This window comes from Oryzias latipes, chromosome 9 (assembly GCF_053564925.1).
Source record: "Oryzias latipes strain Hd-rR chromosome 9, Olatipes_Hd-rR_3.1".
NCBI lineage: Eukaryota > Metazoa > Chordata > Actinopteri > Beloniformes > Adrianichthyidae > Oryzias > Oryzias latipes.
Window position 1 is genome coordinate 26,514,049 of NC_136245.1, and position 15,370 is coordinate 26,529,418.

The 15,370-nt window shown below is 36.9% G+C and overlaps 1 protein-coding gene across 4 annotated transcripts; it reads right to left on the bottom strand.

Annotated features, from left to right (window-relative positions):
* On the bottom strand, positions 1-13,213 carry hsd17b3 (hydroxysteroid (17-beta) dehydrogenase 3). 4 transcript variants are annotated; one of them, XM_078952299.1, is made up of 12 exons: positions 12,970-13,111; positions 10,921-10,996; positions 6,437-6,483; positions 6,211-6,286; positions 5,992-6,099; positions 5,812-5,879; positions 4,065-4,109; positions 3,378-3,412; positions 3,182-3,263; positions 3,026-3,091; positions 2,408-2,557; positions 1-2,322 (listed from the first exon to the last, which is right to left on the bottom strand). In XM_078952299.1, exons 4-12 carry the CDS (start codon positions 6,269-6,271, stop codon positions 2,197-2,199), a joined length of 741 nt encoding a protein of 246 aa, XP_078808425.1. In that variant the 5' UTR covers positions 6,272-6,286; positions 6,437-6,483; positions 10,921-10,996; positions 12,970-13,111; the 3' UTR covers positions 1-2,196. The 4 variants fall into 4 exon arrangements, with proteins under 4 accessions (XP_078808425.1, XP_004072273.3, XP_011477272.1 ...); XM_004072225.4 differs by lacking the exon at positions 10,921-10,996 and having other exon boundaries at positions 12,970-13,210; XM_011478970.3 differs by having other exon boundaries at positions 5,992-6,286; positions 12,970-13,160.
* Between the last annotated feature and the right edge of the window lie 2,157 nt (positions 13,214-15,370).

The following is a 15,370-nucleotide window of genomic DNA, read 5'->3' on the forward strand; positions in this document are numbered from 1 at the left end:
GAATTTCAAAAGTATTTTATTTCTTGTTTTTTTAGATGCATTTTATAAACATTCACATTTTCCAGATTCCTTGTATTTCTTGCAAGATAATCAGGGGTAAATTAAATATGTGTACAAACACAAGTAAACAATATTTAATGTCAAATCCATTCACATTTTAGTTTCATAAAGTTCAGCCCACTGTTGTTTTTCCGCATCAAAATAGAATAAATTGCACATTCTGGCAAACTGTACGGTCACATCTTTGCTAAATTCAAAGTGTTTCCACACATTGGACTGGAATGATGGCTTGATCTAGTAAAAAAAATGCCTTTCAGTTTGATTTTTCAGTTTTCTTAGGGTTTTTTTTATCTTCTGTTCTCAAGTTTTGTGTTTGTCCTCCTATCAAACCAAGTTCAAGCTTTTAACAGCAGCCTTTATTAGGTTCATTATAAATGTATTAAATTGAATTCAATTAATTGCATTAGAATGTTTAAACACTATTCATGATCTAAAATCAGAAAATAAACACATCTTGACAAACATGAATGAGTTATTTCCTGTGAATGTCGTTTGGCTCTACGGTGCAAAGACCCAAAACATGAAAGACCCTCTTCCACAGGTAGTAGTAGTGGTTTGTATCATGTGACATGAATAAACATGTTTCTCACTGAGGGGGAGCTGGGTTTTTTCTATGAAAACAAGGCACGAATCATTTGCTGTTGAGGTCAGTCTGACCGTTCATCCCTCTCTTTGTCTCTTTCTGGCCACTCTCTCGTGGGGGAGGTTCATTCATCATGTTTATCCTTTGGTTTGAGACTCTTCTAAAAATAAAATAAAATCCTCAGTTTGGATGCTGAAGCTGAATAGAAGCTCATTAGTAGTCTTATTTTTGTTTGTTTTTTTGAATGATCAGAGTGATAAAAACAGTGTTATGGTGTCTATTAAGTGCAAAGAAAAACTTAGTAGGGACCTTTGGATTGACAATACTCTGACAAATTAATTTCTCCTTCACTAAGTCTGCCAGGCAACTTTAGATACAAGTTTTAGTTTATAATGTATATGGGGTGTCAAACTATCAGCAACCAGAAAAAAGGGTTACAATTAATAGTCAATGGGGAGGGGTGAACTCCAACTTAGAAAGACTGGGGAGAGTTGAACTGTACTGACCACCAAATGGAGAACTCACTTCCTGTTGAGACACACTGGGAGGCTTCATAAAGTAAAGACTGGCCAAGGACACACACTAGATATATAATTGAACTTATCATACTTTGAACAAGTTTAACACACACAAAAGCTCCAACTAACAAAATGACTTAGAAAATATAATGAACTCAAAGGATACTAACGTTTTGGGGAGGGGGATGCAGTAATAGTCTGGTCTGTCTAAGCATCCACTTGGCAGCATTGATCACTTAACCACCCTTGAGGTTCTATAGAAAACAAAGAGGGATTGATATTTTAAATCAAAGTTGACTAACACCTAATTTAGATCTATCCTTAAATAAAGAATTGAATGATAACAATTGTGTTTGATTTAAAATGACTAACACTTTATGGTACAGTATCTGGCTGTACTGCCCAAGAATCTTTTGTAACTTCAGAGTCACAAGTTATGGAAAAACAATTCTATACCTTTTTCTTTGTCTTTTACCAAAAGCTGCTTAAAGTTCATCTTTTTAATTTTAAGTTTGTTTTTCTGTGGACGTTGTTCATTAAAGAACACCAACTCAAAAGATATACAAAAGTAGGCTTCATTATGAAAAGATACAGCTTGAACGTAAAAAAAAAAAAGCCTCTGTTTTTTGATTACTTCTTTGAAGATGTATTTTTGGCTTTAATTCTGTACAAGGTGAGCCACAATATTTGGACAGTCTCTTAAAAGATTAAAAAATCAGAGACATGTTCCTCTAAACATTGACTCATAAGGAGAAAAAAAATAATAAAGCCACTTGTTACCGTGAGTTTTGTGAAAACATTATCCTTCCAAACATCTTTTATAAAATACATACAGAACATATTAGGCATACCTTTGAAAATACAACACATATTATTTCCATCAGCTTCCCTTCACATCTTCAAAATAAAAGACTTTTTATTTCCCTTCTGATTTTGTTGAAATGTCATTTAAAAATCTAGTATGTGTACATTTTGTCCTCCATCAGTATGTCTTGATTCAGTCTATGATCAAACAACGTTTCTTAGTATTTCCTATTAAGGTTCTTTGAAAGACGTTCCTGATGCAGCCGGCTGTGTAGTCTTCTTAACGTAGTTTTGCATGCCCTGCAGCAGAGAGTCTGAGTGGAGAACCTTAAGGGGAATGCATTGTAGTATCCAGCCCTAAAAAGAAAGGTTCACGTCTATTATCTTATTCTTGTCAAAGGATTTGTGTTTGAATCATGACATATGTGTGAGTGGGACTTACTAGAACAATGTGACAAATACTGCCATGTGTTTTGTTCCCTGCTCGGAGGTACTGCAGAGAATTCTTGACAAAGTCTTCTGGTAAAAAGGTCACCCTGTTGGGTGGCTGGTAACCTGCCATGCGAGTGCAGACCCCGAATGGAGCCACTGCCTTCAAAATAAAGTTTTGACAAGATACAAATGATTTAAATATATTAGTAATTAAGAAATATTTGTTTCTTCTGCATATATCTGAATTCTGAAGCTACGTTCACACCGGCCTCCGTAACTTGGGTTCTTTTCTTTGAAAACATACGTAAAGTGATGTAGCCGCCATTGTTGTCACTATGTCACATGATCAGGGAGTGAATTTTAAATTTAGTGCACCTGTTCACCTGCAGGTTGGGCTTTTTGTGGTGGTTTGTGTGTGGAGAGAAAAAGCCTGGAGCACGATTCAAGATTTGCACCGCTTTCACATTTCGCACTAACACTAGAAAAAGGAAGAAGAAGCCCCCCCCCGCTTGTCCAGTGTGAACACCATGGGCTAAATGTGCGTTCAATAACCTGCATTTAGTGAACGTGTGTCAAATGCTCGATGTGAACATAGCCTGAGAGAAACCTGAGGACGGAAGTTGACTACCTGTATAAGAATGCCTCTGTTTTCATATTCTGCTTGTAGACCTTGAGAAAATCGCTCCACAAATATCTGTGAGAGATAAAAAAAATTAAATAAACAACCTTGAGGGTTTGTCAGAGTGTTTAAAAGATTAATGTTGGTATTTTCTGCCATGCTCACTTTTGATGCTGCATAAAGGGTGTAGAGGGGAAACGGGACAGAAGCAATTCCAGACGAAATGTTCACAATCACCCCTTTTCGCCTTTAGTGCCAGATTAAAAAAAAAAGCTGTCAATCATCTTACATGACTCTTTGTTTTCTTCATTTATAGTTTGATTCCGTAAGACTCTATTTATACTTAAACTGTTAAAGACACCTCTTATCCATTTGTGGGAGGATCATTCTGCACATCTGCAAAACATTTTTAAATTCATTTAAAGTGTCTCTAACAACACCAACAAACACACAGCCTATCAAATGAAATTCAAATGATATTCAAAAAGTCACATATAAATCTACAATTCTTCATCATCTACTCTTAATTCCTTCCAGCTGAGTAACCTTGAACACTAAAAAGTGAAATTCTGTGGTAATGGAGAACTTAATTTTGTTTTCTGTTTATCTTTTTTTTTTTTTTAGATATATAAACCTCTTTTAAGACTCTACCAGAGCATCATAATCAGACTTATGATTGGGGTTTTTAAATGTTATGTTACAAATGTTTTTTTTTTCTCTATTTAACTTGAACTGATTTTGTTCATCTTCAGCTTTGCTTTGCAGTGATTTTCCATTCTTGGAAGAAAAATGTTTTTTTTGTTAAATAATAAGTGTAAGATCTTTGCCAGACGGTGATGACTTTTTTTTTTTTTACACACACCTGCATTCCTGAGACCTGCTATACCTTAAAGAAAAAAAAAAATAATTCTTTCTTCTTCATAATTTTATTTTGATGTAATATAGAGTTTTTGAGCGATATCAGTTTATGAAGCAGAAAAGAAACAATTTCAAACTTTACTGCTGAAATTTTAAGGTATCAACACGGACACCACATTTACCATCTTACCTTAACCATGGTTTTTACGTTGCAGTTTATAACCTTAGTAATTGTCTGGAAACAGAAAAATAACACTAATCAATACATTTTTGATCTGTAAGAGCAGACAGACAAAGTCTAGCCTAAAGGAATGAACCTAGAAGTTGTAGATTCTAAATTTTGTGATGAAAAAAGGAAAATATTTGTGAAAGCATGATATATATTTACATGCAGCATTTTCTTCAATGCAGATGCTTTATGATAACCTTTGCAAAATTAAACCATGTATTTGGTTGCATCTGGTCACTTAATGCATATAACACAAGTCAGTGGCGGTTCTACACTAACTTACTCCCTGGGCGAGTAACCCCACCAGCGCCCCCCCGCACACATACAAAATTTGACAACATCCTGTTGTGTTCCCTATCTTCTATTTAGCCATTTTACTCAAAAAATGCATGAATCTTCTAGACTCATATTACAGGGGGGTCAAACTCAGTCACACAGGGGCCTAAGTTAAAAAAACGCTTAAGGTTTTGAGCCGAAGAAGATAAAGATTTACTGAACACACTAAAGCTAAACTTTTAAACCTTTTAAACTGAACTTTTTGAACATAAATATGAATAAAAACAGGAACATTAATCCAGAATAACTAAAGTTAAACCTTAAATAACTTGTAATATTTTGTTCTCCGTAGAAATGTATTCTGTCAAAATTATACAAATATGAACATGCTGCAGGACAAAAAACAAAGAAAGCCTGGAAATATTAATAAGAAATTACATATCAAATAATATCTTTCATCATTCTTTAGAGCATTTTTTTTTAGAGCTGGACTCCTGCTTCGTTTTTAGCAATAATTTCTTAATGTGTGACGTCCTGTGTGTGTCTTTGTGAAACATATCAGAGGGATTAGATCTAAAAAATAAAACTTATTGTGATTAATATGTTTAGGTCTTATAAAACATTAAAGACTAAATCTTAGAACTCATCAGTGGGATTACTCCAAAAATATTTGGCATTTCCCTAAATTTGTGCAACACCTACAGTAGAAATCCTCCAAAAAAACTCAATCCATAAAAAATGGTCTGCGCTCATCCCCCCTCCCCCTCCCCTTCCCTCTGACACACGCGGCTCCGTCTCCATGACGGGAGGCGCAGCTGCGGCCCAGAGTTGATTGTCAGATAGAAAAAGACTCCCCTCACACCTGGTAGTGTGATTCAGCCAGCCACCGGAGAATTGCGCCCCCCTCTCGAGTTTTTTTACTTATGTTCCAAAGACTACCGCAAAGAGGTGTGGCCGCAAGGGTCTTGCAGCAGAGGGCGGTGGTCACGTGCGCATCGGGTCTGCTGTGTCGGAGCAAAGAATTGTGGGAAATAATCCCCATTGCCTGCTTTTGTCGAAATTGGGTTGAGCACGAATGTTTGTTATGCCTAAATCCTTTTCATGTGCCTGTTTTACGTTGTTTCACTCTGAATTATTCTTTTTTTTTTTTTTTTTTTTTGCACCATAAGTGTGAAGAGGAAATAGGACGAAGACATTATTAAGAGTCTGATGTATCAAAATAAAAGCATTAAGTGTTGGCTACTGAAGCAATTTCAACTTAAAAGCATCAAGCTACCTCTTTGAATATAGTATGTACCACATTACGCATCGGGCACGGCAAATGCCGCCCCCTATGCAGTGCCGCCCTGGGCGACCGCCCACATCGCCCATATCAAAAACCGCCACTGACACAAGTACACAAACTTCACAAGGTTTTCTGACTCTTACTGACTTGGTCCAGGTCTTCAGACTCCAGAAACCTATAGGGGATGAAGCTGGGAAGAATGCCAACGTTGTTGACTGGGTAGAAAGAAAGAAGACGGCTTGTGTAGTTAAAGTATTGTTGCAAATGTTTTCTGTTTGTTTTTCTTTGAAATCTGATCATGCAGAAATAATTTAAATAAAATTGAACCTAAAATTCCGACGCAAAGGTCCTTAAGTTGCTCCTCGATTTCACTAAAGATGTTTTCATCAGTGAAGTCAGCTATGATCACCCTCACCTTTTGCCCCGTGGAATTGCCTGGCGGGGATGAAACAATTTGCTGCAAACTGTAGGTTTTTATGCATGAAAAAGTACAGTTTTGTCGACTTTTATAGGGTTTTAAAACAACAATGCATATATGTTTTATACTTATTTCCTTTGCCACTTGATCCAGTGTAGATTTGGTCCGACTCATGATAACGATGTTCATTCCTCGCTCAGCAAGCTGAAGCAATCATGCACATGTAAAAAAATAAAACATAACAAATAAAAGTTGAACAATTAAAAAAGATTCCAAGTCCAGAATCTTTAACTTTATACCGAAAATGACATTAATAACACAAGAAGTATTCATGGTGTCTGAAAAAGCACTTACTGCAAATGCATAAGCTCTTCCAATCCCCTCTGAGGCTCCGGTCACCACTGAAACAGACATTTAATTCATGTTCTGCTGCAGTTACAGTTGTAAACACTAGGGGCGCTATGAGCCACACCTGCATTTATCCTCACGTGATGTCAGACAAATCACTGGATAGTATGGAGTCCTATACTGTTCATAATTAAATAAATAAATATTTAATTCAATAAATAAATATGACGTCATGCAAATACACAATCAACCAATAAATCTCTCATAAATATATAAAAAGATCATGAAATTGTGAAAAACCTGCACACTGATTTTAAATTAGCCATTGTATTATTCAATATATTTCATTTTGCTTTAAAAACATGTTCATTATTTTTAAACAGCATTTTAAATATATTCATTTTAATCATGTGGAATATATTATAATTTTACGTCTTTTTTCAGAACCTCGGATTTCAAAATCAATATTTTCCAAAGTAGCTTTGTTTTTATTTCATGTTGCTGTTTTTCACAATGGCTGATTTATTTCATGAAGAGCTTTTTCAGGAGAATGGGTCTGTCTGTCAATCAAACTAGACAAGGCGGAGACACTTTTGTGATTGGCTATTCCTTTACCCAGACATGAGCAGCAGCACCCTAACTCCCCTGTCTACATCGATCGAAGATGCTTCAGCAAACGTGATGGCGCAATGCACACCCCTCAACAGTAGGGGGAGTATGCACCTCAACACATCCACAGTGTTACAAGAAATTGGGCAGTTTTGGTTCTAAATTTGCGGATAAAAGTGGCTTTGGGCGAGTGTGCATAATTCAGTTGGTTTTGTGGTCGGTTTGGCAATTTTCATCTTCTCATGAACGTATAGTAGTGGTCTAAGTTAGGCTGAGTGGTTGTTGGAGTTCCACTAAGCTTCTATGAACTGGAGTTTCCATGAACGCACCATGCCGCGTGTGGGAGGGGCAACAAGCTAATGTTTTGAGCCTTATAGCCACATGGAGCGGTTGCTTGTGCTTATCTCAGTAACAATGCATGGATGCACAATGTACATGGAGAGTGTTAAGATGTCAGAAACGTCATCGCAGGAAAGGTTCAACATTTTTCTTGAGAGGGAAAAATAAAACCAGAGGACCTGATTATAATCATTGTCTCATTGAAAATAGAAAAATATCAGAAGGTTCAGGAGGCCCGAGCAGGCTTGTCCCGCTTTGCACAGCTGCCTGGTCTCACTCTGTCGATCCTCCTGCGAGCCGACATATGTCACGATGTGAGCTGTGAGTGAATGGCGTAAGAATGAGGAGTGTGAAAGATGTTGACGACCGGAGCTCCTTTGTGGTTTGGTCCACACAAACCCTCAAACTACAAAAACAGAGTTGTGGATGTTTGCATCTTCTGCAGCAGACAGATAGTTTGTCTCTATTTGATCCTCTAATGTCAGCAAAGCCTCGCGGATATCACTGAAATATGTCATCTCTGACTGGCACACTGCTGAGCGGGTATCGAGGAATATGAGTCGATTTCCATGGATCAGCCAATGAGCGTTTAGATCCCGCCCACTTTCACTGATTGACAGAAAGACCCATTCTGCTGAAAAAGCTCTTCATGAAATAAATCAGCCATTGTGAAAAACAGCAACATGAAATAAAAACAAAGCTACTTTGGAAAATATTCGATTTTGAAATATGAGCTTCTGAAAAAAGACAGAAATATAGTAAAATTCAACATGATTAAAAATGAATATTTTAAAATGCTGTTTTAAAATAATGAACATGTTTTTAAAGCAAAATGAAATATATTGAATAATACAATGGCTAATTTAAAATCAGTGTGCTGGTTTTTCACAATTTCATGATCTTTTTATATATTTATGAGAGATTTATTGGTTGATTGTGTATTTGCATGGGGTCATATTTATTTATTGAATTAAATATTTATTTATTTAATTATGAACAGCATAGGACTCCATAGGATTGTTTGTATTTGTTAACTTTACTACACATTCTGTTCTTACACACTGTGCTAAAACACCATGTTCCTCTGAGCTGATAAAGATTTTTTCCCTGAACGGACAAAAACAGCTTGTTTCTGAGCTCTCAGAATTTCCCTCCTCATTCTACTGACTACATTCTTTTCCCCTTTATTTCCAAACTAGGAGCAGCATCCCAAAAAAAAATAAATATATATATATATTAGAAATAGAGTTTATTATGTACTTAAGAACAAATTAAACACTCCTGGCAGATGTGCACACACAACTGTTTTACATTTGTTTTGTTTTTTCATTAAGAAAGGAAAGTTTCAAATACACCCCCCCAAAAAACCCCTTGTGCTATCCTAGGCACTTTAACGTTGGGAGTTGGGTCATCTAGACCCACAAGACAGTGCGCTGAAATCTTTCCACCTTTGTCATGGTAGGAAGAACACGTCAATGTAAGGGTGGGGTAATCTAAGATAGCACAAGGGTTAAGGAAACCTTTTTTTTGCTTTTCCTTCTTTAAAAAAATTGGTTTCTATGCACAAGGTTTTATGTCTGAACAGGATTTGAAGTTTTTTAAGACTGCAGATTTTCAGGGGGAAGAAATAGTAATGCATAAAAACCAGGAGCTTTGTGCTGCATCTCCAGGGACACTTTTTCTGCACAGACATGTCTACAATACCTTAGAACACTTTGGTTTTATGCAGTAAACATATTATGTGAAATCACATATTTTTTCAAACGTTTTATTTTAACTTGAAACAGTAAAATTTCTGATGGTGTTTGATTTTAGTGTCTTTTTTGAGTTTGCATGATTTTGTCGCAAACAAATGTGCAACTTTTAGGCTGGACGCTGCAAGGAAGTCTCACTTTTTAGAATGTGTTCAGAATGTATTCCTCAGCATGTACGTTTAATTATTAAAATGTATGTATAGTTGTTTGCCTTTTTATCATTTTTTCTAGTCGCTTGCTTTGTTTTTTCAATGACGATTGACAATTTTCATAGACTGCTTCTGTAAATGTTGTCCTCAGAGAATTTAGACCTTGCTGTGCTCCCGGCATGAATCATTGTATTGTGAAACAGTATTTTATTTTATCAAACCGTAAACTAGAATGTACAACTTCTTATATAGAAAAGAGGGATTTTCTAATGTTTTAACATAAAAGCAGGACTTCAGAAAGAAAATAGGACTTATTTGATCCTTTTCATCTCAAGTTCTTGATTAAATAATGCTGAAAGTAACAACAAAGACGAGTTACACAATTAGAGCAAGTAACCTAAAAATAACCCCGAACTTTAACAAAAAAGGTTGTAAAAGTTGAAAAGAAGAACACATTTAAAATGTAAAAAAAAAGATTTAACTCTTTTGAAGGGCAATGAAGTAATGTAAAGAAACTCAGCACATGATGCACATAGATCCCTTCAGAAAAAGCAAAGTTTTCTGCGAAACTGCAGATAAGTGAAGTTCCTTTTTGTCTCATGAAGACGTTTCACTCATTGATCCAGAGTTTGGGTCATAAAGCCATACATCTCAGATGTAGACAAACAATGGTCTTTATACCAGAAACTATAGCCACAAATGAATAATGATCCAGCCAGCAGGGCTCTGCAGAGAGACATGTGAGAGGGAAGACATAAAAGCTATACCCTGAAGTGGAAACAACACCCAGACATCCAAAAGTTAACGGTTGAGGGCGTTACGTTCAGATCTGTGATCAACAACCCTGGTCGGAAAGTGATCTAGCTCCACCTTGGAAAGGAAACACATGCAGAACCCCATTGTTTGAGCTTTCAACATCCAACATCTTAAACATTGCTTCAGAGGAAGCCTCTTTGATCACAAAATTCTTCTTTGTGCCCATGTGTACTTCTCAATCTTCAGAGACTATCAGGAATTTCCTACAGCAAACCAGATCCTTAGCCACAGAGGCTACATTTACCATTAGCTTCTGAGCTTTAAACAGGGTTTGACAATGAAATGCACACATATAGTTTCTGCAGACTTTTCCCATTGTCACCAGTTATTTCTTAACCTTACAGAATCAAACATGAATCACAATAAGAATAAATTATAACAGTAAAATGTAAAAAATGCACTTGATTAGTCCTGAGGATGATTTGCAGGCCTGAAATGTAGTAAATAGCTCAAACTTAGTTTTCTTAAGTTTGAACTATTTACTACTATAGCTCATGAAGTATCGTTCATCCACTCGTCTTCAAGTTTCAAAGTACAGAAAATTTTGATTCTCGGTTAAGCTTTTTTAAATTAATTTTTTACCACAGGCTTCCCAGCAGAGGTTGAAATGTATTCTTTGGGTTCAACATCACACTGTTATTACCTAATCTGCCTTTAGACCTTTTTAATTTTACATTTTTCTTCACACAAATGGGTTTCTCAGGCGCCTGGAGGCAAGCTTTTAAAGGTCACTGCGAGATGCTGTTCAGTGAGAAACGTGGTTTAGCGTGAGGTTGTGTTGCTCATACACAGGCCAATCGTGTCTTTTGCGAATTTATTTAACCTTGATGGAAAGCTCCACGCTGTTCATGCCCCCGATTTTTCTCCTTTTCACGTCAATGTTTTCAGGCGGCCTGTTGCTGTGAAAACACAGAGGGCGAAGGTCATGCACACAATATAAGGATTGCAAAAAGCAATTTAAGGAATCCGAGGCACTTTTATGCTATAAGAGCGTCGCTCTCTCTAAGCCTTGCCTGTCCAGCATCCACTGATTCTGCAAAGAAAGGTTTTTGCCCCACTTGTGCATGTCCTAACAATAAGTTGATTGTGCACCATTTACTGAAGCTTGCATTCAGGGCTAATTCGTATCAAAAGGGGAGCAACTGAAGGGAAAACAGTGGGAGAATTGAGAATTAAGAGTCTGAGATCATCAGACACAGACCGTCATTTTTGTTAGGAACACTCAAAGGAATAACAGTTGACCACTGTAGTGGAAACTCACTGGAATTAGAAGCAAAATGCTGTTAAATCAAAGGATATGAGGAAAAATCTGATTGGTGCACATGGATATAGAGATAGCAGTATAGAGTTAAAAAAATGTGGTATTTAAGGGGAAAAATGTGTTCCATTTTTGGAGTTCATTCACAAACTATCTCTGGTTTGGATCATTGACTGTATAAGAGAACTGGACCGACGGCTTAATTATTGTTTACCAAGCAAGGCAAACTGAATCTGTGAAGACAGGTGCAGAACTGGGAATGCTTTTGTAGAAAACCTATGAAAAAAGGGGGTTATGCAGAATAAAATCTGATCTTAATTCAAACATGTCTGCTCCTGCTTTTTTTTTTTCTTGAGAACTTTAACTGGAAAAAGGTCAACAAGGTTTCCTTCCTGCTGTTGTGTTTCAATTGTTCAGATTATTACATCCGTGCTGTGATGCAGGGGGCCCTGGCCTGGAAACAACCGGGTTGGGAGTTTGAGCCCATCACAGTCCAGTTGTGTAAAGAAGAGCATTCATAACCATTTTTAACTCATTTTTCTTGTCATGTTTGAAGCACTTAAGACCTTCAGCACTTGAGAAACAGGATTTTACCCAGAAAAAAGGAGTTTAAGATCCTCTAAAGAAGTGTATTTTCTTATACTCAGCTCTGGAGTGATGGTAGCACATATAATGGAGTTGTTTTGGACCCATGGGATTTTTTTTTCCTTTGGAGAAAATTATGCTGTGCAGACGCACACAGACCTCAAGCCCTGCATTACCAAAACGCACACTGTAAACACTGACACAATGTACCATACAGTCCATCAAAGTCCACTTGAACTTGAAAAAGGAAACACAAACTCATGCAAATGTGGTTTGAGCTGTCAAGAGTGAAATGATAGGCGAGGACTGAATTTCATGCTGCCGAGAACACACTGTTCTGATGTTTTACTCTGTGCCAGAACGTACCGAGAGAGGGTGTTTGAAAGACAGATCAAGTGGGTCTTCTTTGTTTTGCAGACTGCTTATTTTAGTTTAGTGGAAGACTTTGTAACCTTCTTCAGAGGATGCCAAAGAAAACCTCTGAGTCTGTTCTGGGGCCAGTTGAATAATTTTGTAGAGATTTACGTTAAAGTGACATTGTGCTCACGTTTCTTGAAAAGTTAAAGGAAAACTTGTTGCACTGGCTGGGGTGTGCCACAGTTTATGATGACTTCTGAACGCTCGCTTTACAAGTAATTAACTAGAAAATGCTTACTTCACCGCATCTTTGGCAATTTTCTGCTCCTCGCTCAGAATAAATGATGTCACTGTTTATTTGTGTCAGTGCTCAATAGGCCGAAAGAACAACTAATACGATAAAGTCACTCCTTGTCTCTTAATGTTTTTATTACAGTTAAGCAACTGGTATGGAAACAAGTCTGAGCCCGTATGTTTTCTGCCAGATTCATCTTTTAAAGCAATAAACTGTAAATTACTTGTGTTTTTTAGAGTTTTTGCAACATGCACAATGTTATTTATTCAGTAAACTTGTCAGAAGTATAACGGCAGCTTAATTGTCATCAAGCCTATGGTCCTGCTCACTGACATACATTGAAAGCAACTAACAGAGCAGTGAAACACTTAGCTTACCTGCCCATTCACCCATAGAGGTGAAGAAGGTTTCTGAAATCGGAAAGCAAACTTTTGGGAAGAGAATCCTACTAAAAAATAAAAGTTTAATTCCATAATATAGAACAACTGCAGCACCCAGAGAGATGAAAAACTGTTCAGTGAATTCCATTTCGGTGTCCTGGGCAAAAAGCCTGTCTTGCTGTACTCTGAACGTTTGAACGTAGTGACACAGAGAAGGAGTTACTGTGCCAGTGAACACTCCCATTGCAGGAGCATTTCATTGCACACATACACACACACCATGGAGACATGCTCTGCAGGGTAAGCAGGATTTAATCCTGTATGGATCTTCTCAACTTTCACCTAAATGGATGAACACTTCTTTTAAAAATAATTAAAGATGGTGTCACGTTTTTCTGCCTAACTGATTATAAGATTACCTGAAGAAACTTTAGCTGTGCCGTAACTGTGTAGCTTGTTTTCACTATGATGGGAACCTGTTTCGCTTCACTGCCCCCTCACCAGCAGGTTGTCTTGTTGCATTCTTTCTCCAGCTTCGACCTGTCCTACTTTAACTGCAGCTGCGGGTTACCCAGAAAGTGTTGCCACCAGCATTCATTACTGTGAGATGGAATGATCCAGATAAAAAGTTGGAGGTTTCTTCTTGCGAAAATTAAGCATTTGGAGTTCCCTAACCCCTTTTCAGGACAATGAGAGCTTGAGTTAAGACCCTTGAGCTTGAGTTAAATATGATTGTAGTCTAATTTATTTTTAAAAAAAAGTCAGCATTGCTGCGTCTAATTCTGTGCAAAACAACCAAGCAACAAAAAATTAAAATCTGAACATGTTATCCATGCACACTCTCTCAAAATCCTTTTGCAGATATTCACACTCACACAGACATTGCGTTGATAGTAAAAGGTTTCAGTCTCTCATTTACACACCCAACCAGGGGACTGGAAATTGAGTTTCACTGCATTAGAAACGCTTAAATGTTCCAAAAAGTCATACTCGCCCTATAAGCTCAGTAATCATTAAAAACAAATTCCCAATATATAAAAAACCTCTCACACACACACAATATCAGATACACAAACTAGTAACTTAGATGTACTGTATGTTAAAATCTCCAGACCATTATGGCAGTTCAACATGTATTTTTTTTCTCTCCACCTTCACCTGACTTTTTTGTGAACTGCCTTGTAAAATCATCCAACAACCAACTGTTGATGGAAATAAGCTAACAATTTGGATCCAATCTTCCACTTAAATGAATGAATAATCTGTGTCATAAAATCAAGAACTCTGAAGTTGAGGACAATTCTGGCCAGAGATGAAATTCAGCAAGTGATGCTGACAAAATCTTTTGAAATTCCTGTTACTGTTCCTGATTCACGGAAGAGGAAAGGAAACAATTTGCTTCTTTTTTCTTACAAGTTAGAGCAACTTGTGGAGGTGACCTGTGGTGACTGTGGTTTCTTTTTGTGTTGGTATTCTTACACCACCTTTACATTTGTAATGTGATACAAAAACTGTGAGTTTGTTATCTTAGTTTTCAGATCCTCATTGAATGTTTACTTCCAAAATACAAAACCTTTAAGCTTCAGATACGCTTAAAATCAACCAAGTGGTCCCATTCAACCATCAGCTTGCCCAAGCATGCATCTGTCTCAGGCGGTAAATACTTTGTTACTGTTGTAATTCTTGAAAATTTATTCCGCCAGGCTCCATGATAATCCTATAGTGTTTAACTTTCCCACGAGAGTACGTAATGTTGTTTTCTTTTTTTTTCTGGAACTGTGCAACTGAGCAATTGTCAAATGAAATGTTCTATTTGGCACATATGATGGCTGTTAGTTCAAGCTTTGACTGGAAGGGGTTTAAATTCCTTTTAAAAAGCCTACGCTCTACACAAACAATTTTATTAAGTCCTCTTACTGTTCAAACTTGCATTCACAGGCCACTTGAAATATGTATAGCATGGTTTAGAAGTTGTACAATGAGCCAGATGTTTCAAACCCTCAGGGTTCTTTTCATTGTTGATGTGTTGCATGAATGTCTTATTAATTAGCTGTGACTGTCTGAAACAAGGCTATGACTGCCTCACACTTGTGCATGGCAGCGGGTTAAAACAGTTAGAAAATCACATTTTCTTCTTGTGTGTTCCGGCAGCAGTGTTGTGAGTTTTTTTTTTTTTTATCCAAGACTTTTCGTTGATGTAAAAGAAAAGGTGTTTGAAATTAAAAGGTGGAAAGATTTCATTCTGAATCTCTTTTTTCTGATGAAAATCAGTATGCACTTTTGTTACTGGAATCAAAAGCTTAATAATGAATCATTTAACAATCTCTAATGAGATTCAGTTCTTCTTTTGTGCCAAAATATTGTTTCCACTGATTTTGACCTAAAAGGTGGTATTATC

Excerpts from the sequence above, each read along its gene's own strand:
- hsd17b3 (XM_078952297.1), bottom strand. The coding sequence starts at position 13,120 with ATGGAATTCACTGAACAGTTTTTCATCTCTCTGGGTGCTGCAGTTGTT. Across the intron at positions 6,287-6,436 it reads GAAGAGCTTATGCATTTGCA|CTTGCTGAGCGAGGAATGAA; the intron begins GTAAGTGCTTTT and ends TGATTGCTTCAG. Across the intron at positions 4,110-5,811 it reads AGTCTGAAGACCTGGACCAA|ACAATTACTAAGGTTATAAA; the intron begins GTCAGTAAGAGT and ends TTCTGTTTCCAG.